Source organism: Panulirus ornatus, chromosome 31 (assembly GCF_036320965.1).
Source record: "Panulirus ornatus isolate Po-2019 chromosome 31, ASM3632096v1, whole genome shotgun sequence".
NCBI classification, from domain to species: Eukaryota; Metazoa; Arthropoda; class Malacostraca; order Decapoda; family Palinuridae; genus Panulirus; species Panulirus ornatus.
In genome coordinates, this window is record NC_092254.1 from 520,001 (window position 1) to 532,816 (window position 12,816).

At 44.3% G+C, this 12,816-nt stretch overlaps 1 protein-coding gene across 4 annotated transcripts in view; it reads left to right on the forward strand.

Moving 5' to 3' along the window:
* The first annotated feature begins 2,413 nt into the window (after positions 1-2,413).
* The window catches only part of LOC139758636 (uncharacterized), a 184,068-nt gene continuing 173,665 nt past the window's right edge, over positions 2,414-12,816 (forward strand). For all 4 annotated transcript variants that reach the window (XR_011714874.1, XR_011714875.1, XM_071680163.1 and 1 more), the window contains exon 1: positions 2,414-2,879. Coding sequence is in view for 2 of the 4 variants with exons in the window: in XM_071680163.1 (XP_071536264.1) it covers positions 2,833-2,879 (47 nt within the window). In the remaining 2 variants the exon portion in view is untranslated. The remainder of the gene's footprint in view (positions 2,880-12,816) is intronic.

Genomic DNA, 12,816 nt, shown 5'->3' on the forward strand with positions numbered 1-12,816 from the left:
CAGGCCACATTCGTTCACACTCATTCTCTACGTGTCATGTATAATGCACCGAAACCACAGCTACCTTACCACATCCAGTCCCCACAAAACTGTCCATGGTTTACCCCAGACGCTTCGCATGCCCTGTTTCAGTCCATTGAGAACACGTCGACCCCAGTGTACCACATCGTTCCAGTTCGCTCTATTCCTTGTTCGCCTCTCACCCTCCTGTATGTTCAGGCCCCGATCGCTCAAAACTTTTTCGCTCCTTCCTTCCACCTCCAGTTTGGTCTCCCACTTCTCGTTCCCTGCACCTCCGACACATATATCCTCTTTGTCAATCTTTCCTCACTGATTCTTTCCATGTGAACAAACCATTTCAAAACACCCTCTTCTGCTCTCTCAACCACACTCTTTTTATTACCACACATCTCTCTTACCCTTTCATTACTTGGTCAAACCACCTCACACCACATATTGTCCTCAAACATTTCATTTCCATCAACTCCACCCTCCTCCGTGCCACCCGATATATATAATATATATATATATATATATATATATATATATATATATATATATATATATATATATATATATATATATATATATATATGTTATACTGGCTTGGGTACCCTGCGGTGTTCGGGGAAAACATTGGAGAATTTTTCCCGCATAAATAGGGAACAAAATCCTCGTTAGAGGCATCTTTGATGTATTTCATAATTATTTAATTTATTTTCAGTGTAGGGTGGGCAAGAAAATAACTTGTGAAATGTTTTCCAGAAGAAAATTTTTTGGTGTATGTCTATGTGAGGTGTTGATGGAAGAGTTTGGTACAAACAAAATGGGAGAGAGAGAGAGAGAGAGAGAGAGAGGAAATAATGTAGTTTCAGTATGAGAAGAATCATAACATTTTCTGTATTTGTGTCACATTTTCTCGTCATTCCTCACTTGTATATGTACTAGTAACCTCTCACACATCATATATAGCTCCACCTTAGTTTTAGCCTAGGAATCTTTGGGTACGTCGTGTGAAGATGGAACTGTCAGAAGATGTGGTATGTGCTCACGACTTGTATCTTGAAGACTATTGTACGTGACTACGTTAAGAAAGACTGAGTCTGAATATGTGTTTGTACCATTGTTGTTTATATGGTTATGTGCATATGTTTGTACCATTGTTGTTTATATGGTTATGGGGTTTGGTCCCTTGTTAAGGTAGGTTACTTGAGGTACCTTCATCGTCATGCTCAAGGGCCGTACCATCGTGTGTAAGGACCGTATCGTCGTGCTCAAGGGCCGTACCGTCGTGCTCAGGGGTCGTACCGTCGTGCTCATGATGTTATTCTCCTCTGGAATAATTCGAATCATGTGGCTTCAGTGGGAATCGACTTATCCGAATCCTGCCCTGACGTGATCTCTTCCACATACTTATAACTGCTTCAGAATGACTCGACTTTGAATTAAATGATTATTAAATCACTTGTGATTCTAGTAGACATTTTCCCTCACATGGAAGTGCTGCCAAATATTTTCCTAAGGCTGTAACTTGTAGAGATGTTGTGTCGTGGCTTCACCCGTCGTGTCACAGGAGTGTCATGAACAGTCATATGTGTTGTCATGTGTTGGACCCGGGGAGTAACGGCGTCATGACCGTAAAGCAGGTTTGTTATCTTCATTCGTCTCTCACCTTCCTTCCTTCCTCCTCCTCATACTAGCTGGTAATCACAAGACATTACATTACTGTGGTACTAGGAGTGGAATTATTGATGTAATTGTGATGGAAATCTAAGATTAGTAATCGTACATCAGGGAAATGTATTTATTGTTGTGGAGAACCCGCTTGGGATGATGCTGCCGGCGGATTTTTCGGCGAATCGGCGATGCCAGACGTGTGATGACTACTTGCCTTTCATTGAAGTCTCCAGCGACATCGGTTCTTTGATGTGTTTACATTAAGTCTTAAATATCTGACCGGATGATGTCAGAAGCCACGCATACTGAGTCGTACGTACAGTACATTTCCACAACATCCTCGTTAGCCTAGAGAAAGGTATTTATGTATGTAGATAACTGTTATTAGATGTAGGGATTAAATATATAACTGAATAACTGTTCATGATTGTTGTATAAATAGCTTCGTTATTGAACGTAATTTGCTGTTGGTCAGTGCATTTTGAGGTGTTTAAATGTTTACCACAAAAAGGATGTTGTTTGCCTCTGACGTAATTATTACATTATACACAAACGGGTTGAGTATGAAACTGTGGCTACTGTTGATGTAGCTAACATTATGAGCAGGTGAAGATAATGACGAAGGATGACAACATCGTACGACCAGTCTCATGAAGTTTCGTGAGCGCTGTGCAGTACGACATGTTCGGCGTCAGCGGTGCGTGGGAGTCTGGGAAGCCGGCGTGAACCTGTCAATGTGTTGTAGACAACGGTTGTGTTGGTTAGGTTGTGCGCGTTGCTACGGGGGTCGCATACTGTCTCTCAATGAAAGTGATATCCTGAGATTTATTAAATTATATGGACTCCATCCTGCCTCCCTGCCGCTCGGTAGAAAAGTAGATTAGATACTTAACTGTGTTGTTCAGACGACTCGAGGGCATTACAAAATAGATTTTCTTAATGTGTCATTGTTGACACAAGTGTTGATACACCGGCAGTGCCTCCTTCAGGAGGACACCAAGGAACTGATACTATCGCCAGGGCCGACCCTCGGGGACACAGGTGGAACGTCCTGCTGATCTATGACTCCCAGCAAGACCTTCCTGAAGGAGTAGCTGACGACCTCCTTGATATCTCTTCTTCTGTGTTCGTCCAGTCTGCTCGTCGTCGTGCAAGATGTGGACGCTCCAGCGACCCAGTAAAGACCCGCAGAAGAAGTGGCGGTAAGTAGGACATTTAGTGAACATGTTTACATAGAGCCAGGTCATGCGTCCTGCTTGACACGTTTAAACGTGATTGTAGTGTACGTCATGTTGTATTTACCGTTGTAAATACTAACAGATTTCTAACTTTATGTAACACTGGTTTGTTCAGGCCCAATGATGTAATATGGGCAGTAGTGTGACCTGGTTCATGATTATAACTAGTGCTGTTATATGGTGGGTTGTGAATGTTTGATAATTATAACTAGTGTTGTTATATGGTGGGTTGTGAATGTTTGATTTGGTCCAAGTTCCTTTACCATAACATAACGTGTATCATCAACTGTATTGAGTCATGACTTGATGTGATTGTACCCAGGACATCTTAGTGTCACACTACAAAAACAACAGATGAAACTATGTATATATTGATTCATGTACGATTTTACATGTGATCTGGAGTGAGCTTTTCAGGTGTATGTCAGGTACAGTAGAATCAGCCATAGCTACACATGCTGAATAGAATCCTTTATTGGAATATCTGTTGGTTAATGGTGAACAGTTCACGTGGTAAGCTGTCTGGTTTACGTTCTTGATGTCATATTTTTGTTATTTTCTTGCATTAATATTTTTCTTACGACTTTGACTCTTCCAAGATCCCCTTATTACACACTACCAGAGAGACATGTATACACACAAACTATTGATATATATCGTTAGCCAGACAACATATATACACAATGCACGAATACAACCATTGATGTATATCTCTAGCCATATTAGATATATACTTACACAGTTGGATGGACCAGTAGGATAATTGTAAGTTTTTCATGTAGTGTTGTTAACGTTTGGAGGAGTAGTGTGTAAGCGACTAGTTTCCTCCATTCCCCCGAGCTAGAGTGTAGCGCCTGCCTCCCGGGCCACAAGTGGTATGTCCTTAGTGTGAAGGTGTCTGCTGCTGCTCACCTCCGGAAACACGCCCACCAATTATCCTGAGGCAGGAACGTTCCTCTGGCTCGATCCGGCTCCCAAGCAGGAGAGAACTGCCGGTCCTCACATTCTTCAGACAACCCCCGCCACAACACACCACCGTGTTGTGGTGGCACTCCGCGACGAGGAGGGTTGTAAGAGAATGTTTTTAGTGGATGTTTGGTATTATGGTTGTGTCCGTCCCACGTCCAGCGTGCCACGGATGGGTCAACATCGCTACCTGGGTTACGTGATCAGTTCAGGGGAAAGCTTAATGTTATCACTAACTCCACAAGTATGTCCTCCCACGTCAACATCTCCCTTTATATATATATATATATATATATATATATATATATATATATATATATATATATATATTATACTATTCGCCATTTCCCGCGTTAGCGAGGTAGCGTTAAGAGCAGAGGACTGAGCCTTTGAGGGATTATCCTCATTTGGCCCCCTTCTCTGTTCCTTCTTTTGGAAAATTAAAAACGAGAGGGGAGGATTTCCGGCCCCCCGCTCCCTTCCCTTTTAGTCACCTTTTACGACACGCAGGGAATACGTGAGAAGTATTCTTTCTCCCCTATCCCCAGGGATATATATATATATATATATATATATATATATATATATATATATATATATATATATATATATATATATATATATATTGTGTGTGTGTGTGTGTGTGTGTTAAGGCCAGTTGGTGTGGGTATGTGACCTTTCGTCAGGTTAGGTTAGGTCAGGTTAGGTTAAGTCAGGTTAGGTTAGGTCAGGTCAGGTTAGGTTAGGTCAGGTTAGATTAAGTAAGGTTAGGTTAGGTCAGGTTAGGTTAGGTTAGGTCAAGTCAGGTTAGGTCAGGTTAGGTTAAGTCAGGTTAGGTCAGGTTAGGTTAGGTCAGGTCAGGTCAGGTCAGGTTAGGTTAGGTAAGGTCAGGTTAGGTTAGGTCAGGTTACGTTAGGTCAGGTCAGGTTACGTTAGGTCAGGTTAGGTTAGGTCAGGTTAGGTTAGGTCAGGTTAGGTTAGGTCAGGTTAGGTTAGGTTAGGTTAGGGTAGGTCAGGTTAGGTCAGGTCAGGTTAGGTCAGGTTAGGTTAGGTTAGGTTAGGTCAGGTTAGGTCAGGTTAGGTTAGGTCAGGTTAGGTCAGGTTAGGTCAGGTTAGGTTAGGTCAGGTTAGGTCAGGTTAGGTTAGGTCAGGTTAGGTTAGGTTAGGTTAGGTCAGGTCAGGTCAGGTTAGGTCAGGTGAGGTTACGTTAGGTCAGGTTAGGTTAGGTTAGGTCAGGTTAGGTTAGGTTAGGTCAGGTCAGGTCAGGTCAGGTTAGGTTAGGTCAGGTTAGGTTAGGTGATGTGTTGTGTTGTGAGCCGGGCACGTGATCTTGCCCTGTGCCAGACCGTGTGACATGTCAACACTTTTACTTCATGAACTGTGATCATCGTTGTAGTAAAGATTCCAGTTTGTTCTTTGTTGATGACTTGTCTGGTTTGTATAGAGGGGATGCCGGCCGCCCTGTTGTTGGTTTGGGATATTTACGTTGTTCTCTCTGGGGGATTTCCACAATGGTTCAACTGGGGATTTATGTTCACCTGTAAGGAATTAAAATGTTAGCTGGGGATTTATGTTCACCTGTAGGGAATTACTATGTTAACTGGGGATTTATGTTGCACTCGTGTGGTGAACCTCACAGTGTTGTCACATGTTGGGTTCAGTCATCGCGTGTCTTGTGTGGTCTTGATTCCAGGGATTTCATTTGGCGTAAAAAATTCAGTAATTCGAAAGTTGAGCGGAACAGTGCCATGCGTTATTTCGTTAGCACGTCGGTACGACCTTTGGACATAATGGCCTGGCTTTTCACCTGACTCTTAAGGGTCGTATCAAAGGTCAGTTAATGGTACCAGAGGGTCGTACCGTCGTGTTCAGTACCAGAGGGTCGTACTGTCGTGTTCAGTACCAGAGGGTCGTACTGTCGTGTTCAGTAGCTGGTGAGGCAGATGACATGCTCTTATGATAGCGATAGTTTGAGGAACTTTTTAAAGCAATAACTAGTCAGAACTGTTCGGAGAGTAAAACTTTTTTTTTTAGAGAAATTCCAAGAGAGAGAGAGAGAGAGAGAGAGAGAGAGAGAGAGAGAGAGAGAGAGAGAGAGAGTAGGCATCATACAACTTACTTTCTAAAACAGATTCACAGGAAATAGGAAAAAAGAGGAAAATGGAGAACGTTTCACACATGAGCGTCATGAAACCCAGCGAGGCTGAACTGCATTAAGCTTTACATCTGCTTTATATTGAACGGCGGCTGGGTCACGTCACGTCACGGCACGTCACGTCACGTCACGGCACGGCACGGCACGTCATGGGAAGGTAATGATCCAGGGCGGGTGGGTCTCCTGGGCTGCCCTGCAGCGTAACGGAAGGTGGGGGGGGGGGGGGATAATTACGTCAGAAAGTGAAAATCTATGAAGGGGGATCACATGATGATGATGATGGGCTGGGGTGGACTGTGGTCACCCGGGTGTCAGCAGAACACACGGTGTTGGTCAGTGGAGGGCGTCAGAACTCTCCCTCCCTCCCTCCCTCCCTGTGTTAAGTGAGAGGTCATGATGAATGACTGTAATTACGTTTACCTCTCTCTCTCTCTCTCTCTCTTAGTTAAATGAGAGACTAGATGCTTCATAATGATAATCTGAATAATTAGCGTAATTACGTTCCTCATTAAAGATAAGTTTGTTTACAACTACAGGAATCATGTGCATGCCAAGTGAAGATGTCTGGTCTAGTGACAAAATTGTTTCAAATTAGTATTTTTGGATACTTTTTTTAATCAAACTGCCTCTCACAACCCACATCCCATGAAATAATAAGTAGTAGTATGAACTAAGAATTAAGATGGTCAACTTAACGTCAAGCGTTGACTGTTATTTGAAGTTAACTGTGAATATTTCCCAGTCCAGATGTGTGACTCAGAGGTGAATTACCTTATAAACTCTATGACTCCATGAAGCGGTTAGCAGGCGGGTAGGGTACGTGTACCACTGGTGGTACACTGGAGTTGTCTGGACGGTGCAAGTTACACTCGTAAGTGAAAATGAATGTGGCTGCATCTTCATGTTAGGTTAGGTTACGTGTGCTGACGACTCGTTAGGTACACAGAGTGGAGCAGAGGCACCTAGTGGCACGGTACACAGAGTGGAGCAGAGGCACCAAGTGGCACGGTACACAGAGTGGAGCAGAGGCACCAAGTGGCACGGTACACAGAGTGGAGCAGAGGCACCAAGTGGCACGGTACACAGAGTGGAGCAGAGGCACCAAGTGGCACGGTACACAGAGTGGAGCAGAGGCACCAAGTGGCACGGTACACAGAGTGGAGCAGAGGCACCTAGTGGCACGGTACACAGAGTGGAGCAGAGGCACCTAGTGGCACGGTACACAGAGTGGAGCAGAGGCACCTAGTGGCACGGTACACAGAGTGGAGCAGAGGCACCTAGTGGCACGGTACACAGAGTGGAGCAGAGGCACCAAGTGGCACGGTACACAGAGTGGAGCAGAGGCACCAAGTGGCACGGTACACAGAGTGGAGCAGAGGCACCAAGTGGCACGGTACACAGAGTGGAGCAGAGGCACCAAGTGGCACGGTACACAGGGAGGTTTAAAACCAGTGTGGTAGAGGCAGCGAGCGTTTGCGTGATTCTGGCCTGCCCAAACTGATTCAGTGTTTGTGGTTTTATTTGTGTGTGTGTGTGTCAGACCGTGTGTAAAGGGACATAGTGGAGTTTTCCTGATGCGGAAGTAGATGGTTATCTGCGATTTAAAAAGCGTAATGGTCGCTGATGAGAGAGAGAGAGAGAGAGAGAGAGAGAGAGAGAGAGAGAGAGAGAGAGAGAGAGAGAGAGAGAGAGAGAGGCGGGGTAGGGGAGGGGGGGTATGGTGGAGAGTTAGGTGGACCACTTTTACCATTGTGGTAGTCTTGTGGTGTTGTAGTGTGGACTGTACTGACTGGTTCTTCCGGCTGTTGTAGATGAGGTTCTTGAGCTGGTGGAGTGGGATCGTGGGCAGAGATGTGGTGGGTTGTACAGTTGGTGTACAACATGTTCACAGTTTGGTAAATTGGTTTATATTGTGGAAGTTTAGTTCACATGACAACGTTCAAGATGTCAGTGTAGCTCTTACTGTATGTTGTGGCATACTGTCTCACCCACTCCACCACATGTTACACACACACACACACACACACACACACACACACACACCCCACAGTGAACTTTAGATTTCCACAGCTTTATATTATGGATTATAGTCATGACGTGTCATGAGGAGGTGTTCCCCCCCCCCCCCTAGTGTTACGTCAGTATGGCCTGGCTAACAGGTGGTTCGTGGGAGGCATTTGGTCAGCATCACATTGTTTGTCTGGTGAGATGGTTGTCCAGCAGTGAGGGTCACCAGCAGGAGGTGGGCGGCCTCACGTGTCCTGCTCAGGTATGATGAACACACGATGACTCAACCAACCAACCCTTCACTATGTACTCTGCTCTCATTATGAATATCACCTACCTTTACTACCCACATCTGCACGAAGATATATATATATATATATATATATATATATATATATATATATATATATATATATATATATATATATATATATATATATATATATATATATATGTGTATATATATATATATATATATATATATATATATATATATATATATATATATATATATATATATATATATATAGAGAGAGAGAGAGAGAGAGAGAGAGAGAGAGAGAGAGAGAGGTGAGGGAGCTGTGATGATGTTGTTGGGTGAGGGATGGGATCAGTACAACCCCCCACCCCACCTCGCATGACAACACAGTGTCATGTCCTCTTGTCTGTCTTTGTTAACCGAACGTCAGATGACGTATTTTAGTGGTTAAATGCCACATGGAAGGTCTTCTTTTCCGTAATATTATAGTGACTCTCTTGACGTAGAGTAGGTTGCTTCTGTATGGTGCCAGAAAGTGATGGTGTAGAAGATGGCGTAAGTCAAAGGGAGACTTGTCAGACTGCATGGTGGGTCCTGCACCACAGGGGCGTGCTGGCTTGGGTCATGAGAGAGGAGGCAGACGTCCACTGGTGGTTTCATGATAATGATTAGTCCAGTACAGAAAACAGAAGTAACTTAGTGGACCATTACAAGATGGAAGATTGTATTATATTGATCTTATGTTTAGATAAAGGACCGTTTTATAAGTGCTGTAGAAGCAGTTTAGAGCAAACAAAAATGTATCCACTGAACATAAGTAGGAAAATAACATTATAAATATGACTCAACATTAAGATATTACTTCAGAATACTTAACGACCGGTCGTCTCCACCTCTGTGTTACCCCATTTTATTTTGAGCAACTCAGGTGTGCAGACGAGGCAATAATTACACATAACCTCAGTGTTGTAAACCACAACATGAACTATAACAAGAAGTTCTGTTACGTCTTGTGGGTTCTTTACTTTTATTATTGCTACAACTATAAGAAAGCATGTTGTTGTTGTTGTTGTTGTTGTTGTGCGGTATGTGCTCCTGACCCAAACTCACAACTAGTTTTACCATTTCATGTTGCCGCAAGTCCTCACATGGTCCCTGGTGTGGTACAGAGGTTTTACCACTCGCACTACCGATAGCATGGTTAACCTTCTCTCGTTTGAAGGCAGTTTGGAGTCATATATTGGTTTGAGAAGTTGTGGAGGTGTTGGTTGAGATGCAGGAGTTGGATCTTACTTCCATGTCCATCATGCATGGTGGTGACTCACTATAACCCTTCCCTCATGTCACGGTTGGTTACGTCTTAACGCTGTGCACACGACGCCTTGTTTGTCTCTCTGCTGGTGTGTGGTCACGTAGGAGAAGAACGACGAGAAGAGCGAGGTTCTGGAAAGGATTGAAGTGGAGAAAAAAAAAAATGTGGTGGAAGGATGTTGTGATGGAGACGAGTTTGGTATGTAGAGATGATGGTTAAGACCTAACTACCCCATATAACTACCCCATATAACTACCATTCCTCACTTTATCAGGGCGGCCATGTGCATAGGTTCGAATCGTGGGTGTGCAGTAAGCTCACAGTCATTCCCAAATGTTCATCTTGCCCTTGGAGTTGTTCGTTGATTGGGTACCTGGTATAGGTTAAGGTGTGTTTGTGTGTCCATAGGAAATGTTACATACATACATACAGGGTTAAGAGACGGGGCAACACGTGTGTAAAACTTCTCCCTGTACTACACGCACACACACACACACACACACACACACACACACACACACACACACACACACACACACACAGGCGTTACCATTTTTATCTTTATATTAACCATTTGTAAAAGTTTATGATTATTTTCTTAGTCATGTTTTATGTATGATGAATTTAAGAATTGCTTCTATTCTCTTTGTTTCTTGTTCGTTGCGTGTATTTATGTATCTCTTCTTTTTCTCTCTTTCTGTTTCTTCTTGGTTGGTGGCCTCCATGTCCGCTTATCACAGTTGGGTTATCAAGTGCTGTGTTAAGGTATTCTCCTGCCTACCTTACAAAAGGCTTTGTTCAGTGTTAACACAGCACGTGGCCGTCTTGCCTGCCAGTGCGTGCATGATCCTTCAGACTGTCATGCTACGCTTGGTGTTTTGTCAAGATGGAAGTGGTAACGTTGTGTGTGTGTGGGGGGGGGGTGATGGTGAACGTGTGGTGGTAGTTGATGGATGGGTCAGGTCAGAACGTGGGGGGGTGAGTGATGGTGAACGTGTGGTGGTAGTTGATGGATGGGTCAGGTCAGAACGTGGGGGGGGGGGTGATGGTGAACGTGTGGTGGTAGTTGATGGATGGGTCAGGTCAGAACGTCTTGATGATGGTTGAGAACGTTGACTAGTGTGACACGTGGTAGTGGCCGGGGGGAAGACCTTCGTGTGGTACGAAGATGGACGTGCACACACCAAATGGCGAGAGGGAGGCACATCCACCACCACCACCTGCAGGTGGTGTACAGTACAGTACAGTATAGTACAGTACAGTACAGTACAGTATAGTACAGTACAGTATAGTATAGTACGGTATAGTACAGTACAGTACAGTATAGTACAGTACAGTACAGTATAGTACAGTACAGTACAGTACAGTATAGTATAGTACGGTATAGTACAGTACAGTACAGTATAGTACGGTATAGTACAGTACAGTATAGAGTACAAGATAGGATATTATAGATTGTTATAGCATTATTTTGCAACAGGAGTTGGTTTGTAGGTTGCCTCCACACACGCTCCACCCCCTCCCCCCATCCCCATCCGTCCAGTCTCGTGACCCCCCATGTCTTGCTGTCCCTTCCACCTTAAGCCATGACACCACATACACACACACACACACACACACACGCACATACATACATACATACACACACACGCACACACACACACACACACACACACACACACACACACACACACACACACATACATACATACATACATACATACATACATACATACATACATACATACATACATACACACAGACAGTAGAGGGCAGAGACCTGCGACCACACAGTATCTCGCCTCGCCTTACAAGTACACACACAAAAAAGGTGTCTTTCCCTGTGGTCAGTCACCCTGCTGAGCCTGAGGTATCAAAAGCGTCTCTCTCTCTCTCTCTCTCTCTCTCTCTCTCTCTCTCTCTCTCTCTGGTGGAGGAGGGGGGTGTGTGTAAGAGTTGGTGGTTGTGAGGGAAGGTGGTTCGCTTGGTCTGGGTTAGTTAGTAATTGTTTACATAGGGAGGTGATGATGATGTAGTTAGCTGTGAGTAAGTATATGAGAGATTAACGTGTTAGGGTCGTCTGTACAGATGGTTCACGGGAAGTAAGCAAGGGGCCACGTCTAGCAATACCTTTACTTCAGGGAAAGTGTTAACTTTAATGGGTGTGGCTTGAGGAAACATTGACTTTATGGGCGTGGCGAAGTGTAATGGTGTATAACTTAGTGTGATGTAGTTAAAGATAAGAGAATGTGACGTGGCACTTTCTGAGTATAAGGGATAAGAGGTGATGACGATTCTCTTAGCATGAGGGATGGAGGTTCAGTGTGGGTGGATGTACATAATATGGTTGTCTGGTGAGTGGAATGTTTATCTCTCGTGTGATGTGTGGACCACCATCACCTCTCCTATGGTCATCTGTGGCTCTGACAACTTACCATACGTGTCTGGTACCCGTCTAACTGGTATTTGGTACCTCTGCCTGGTATCTCACCAGTGCCTATCCTCCCTCCTACCTTAAAAGCATGGCTAGCGCGTAGCGTTCACCGCTGGAAAGAATATAGTTACGAGTAAGTCGTGTGAGTTATGTGTGAGTTGGCAATCGTTGTGTGGGAAGACTGTATGTATTGTGGGCGCAACATCAGCAACCACTCCACGTGTGGGGGAGGCAGAAGGAATTTAACAGCTGCCTCGGGTAAAAGAGTGACACTCGACATCAGCTGAAGTGCTGGGTCACTGCTGATACGTAGGTCGGTAATGGCAGCAGTTATGAACGTCATTAGACAAGTATTTGATCATTGTTTGTAATGTTTTTGTTGAACTGCTGCTTTGATGATTCCTTTCACCCTCCTGCATGTTCAGGCCCCGATCACACAAAATCTTTTCCACTCCATCTTCCCACCTCCAATTTGGTCTCCCACTTCTCCTCGTTCCCTCCACCTCCGACACATATATCCTCTTGGTCAATCTCTCCTCACTCATTCTCTCCATGTGCCCAAACCATTTCAAAACACCCTCTTCTGCTCTCTCAACCACGCTCTTTTTATTTCCACACATCTCTCTTACCCTTACGTTACTTACTCGATCAAACCACCTCACACCACACATTGTCCTCAAACATCTCATTTCCAGCACATCCATCCTCCTGCGCACAACTCTATCCATAGCCCACGCCTCGCAACCATACAACATTGTTGGAACCACT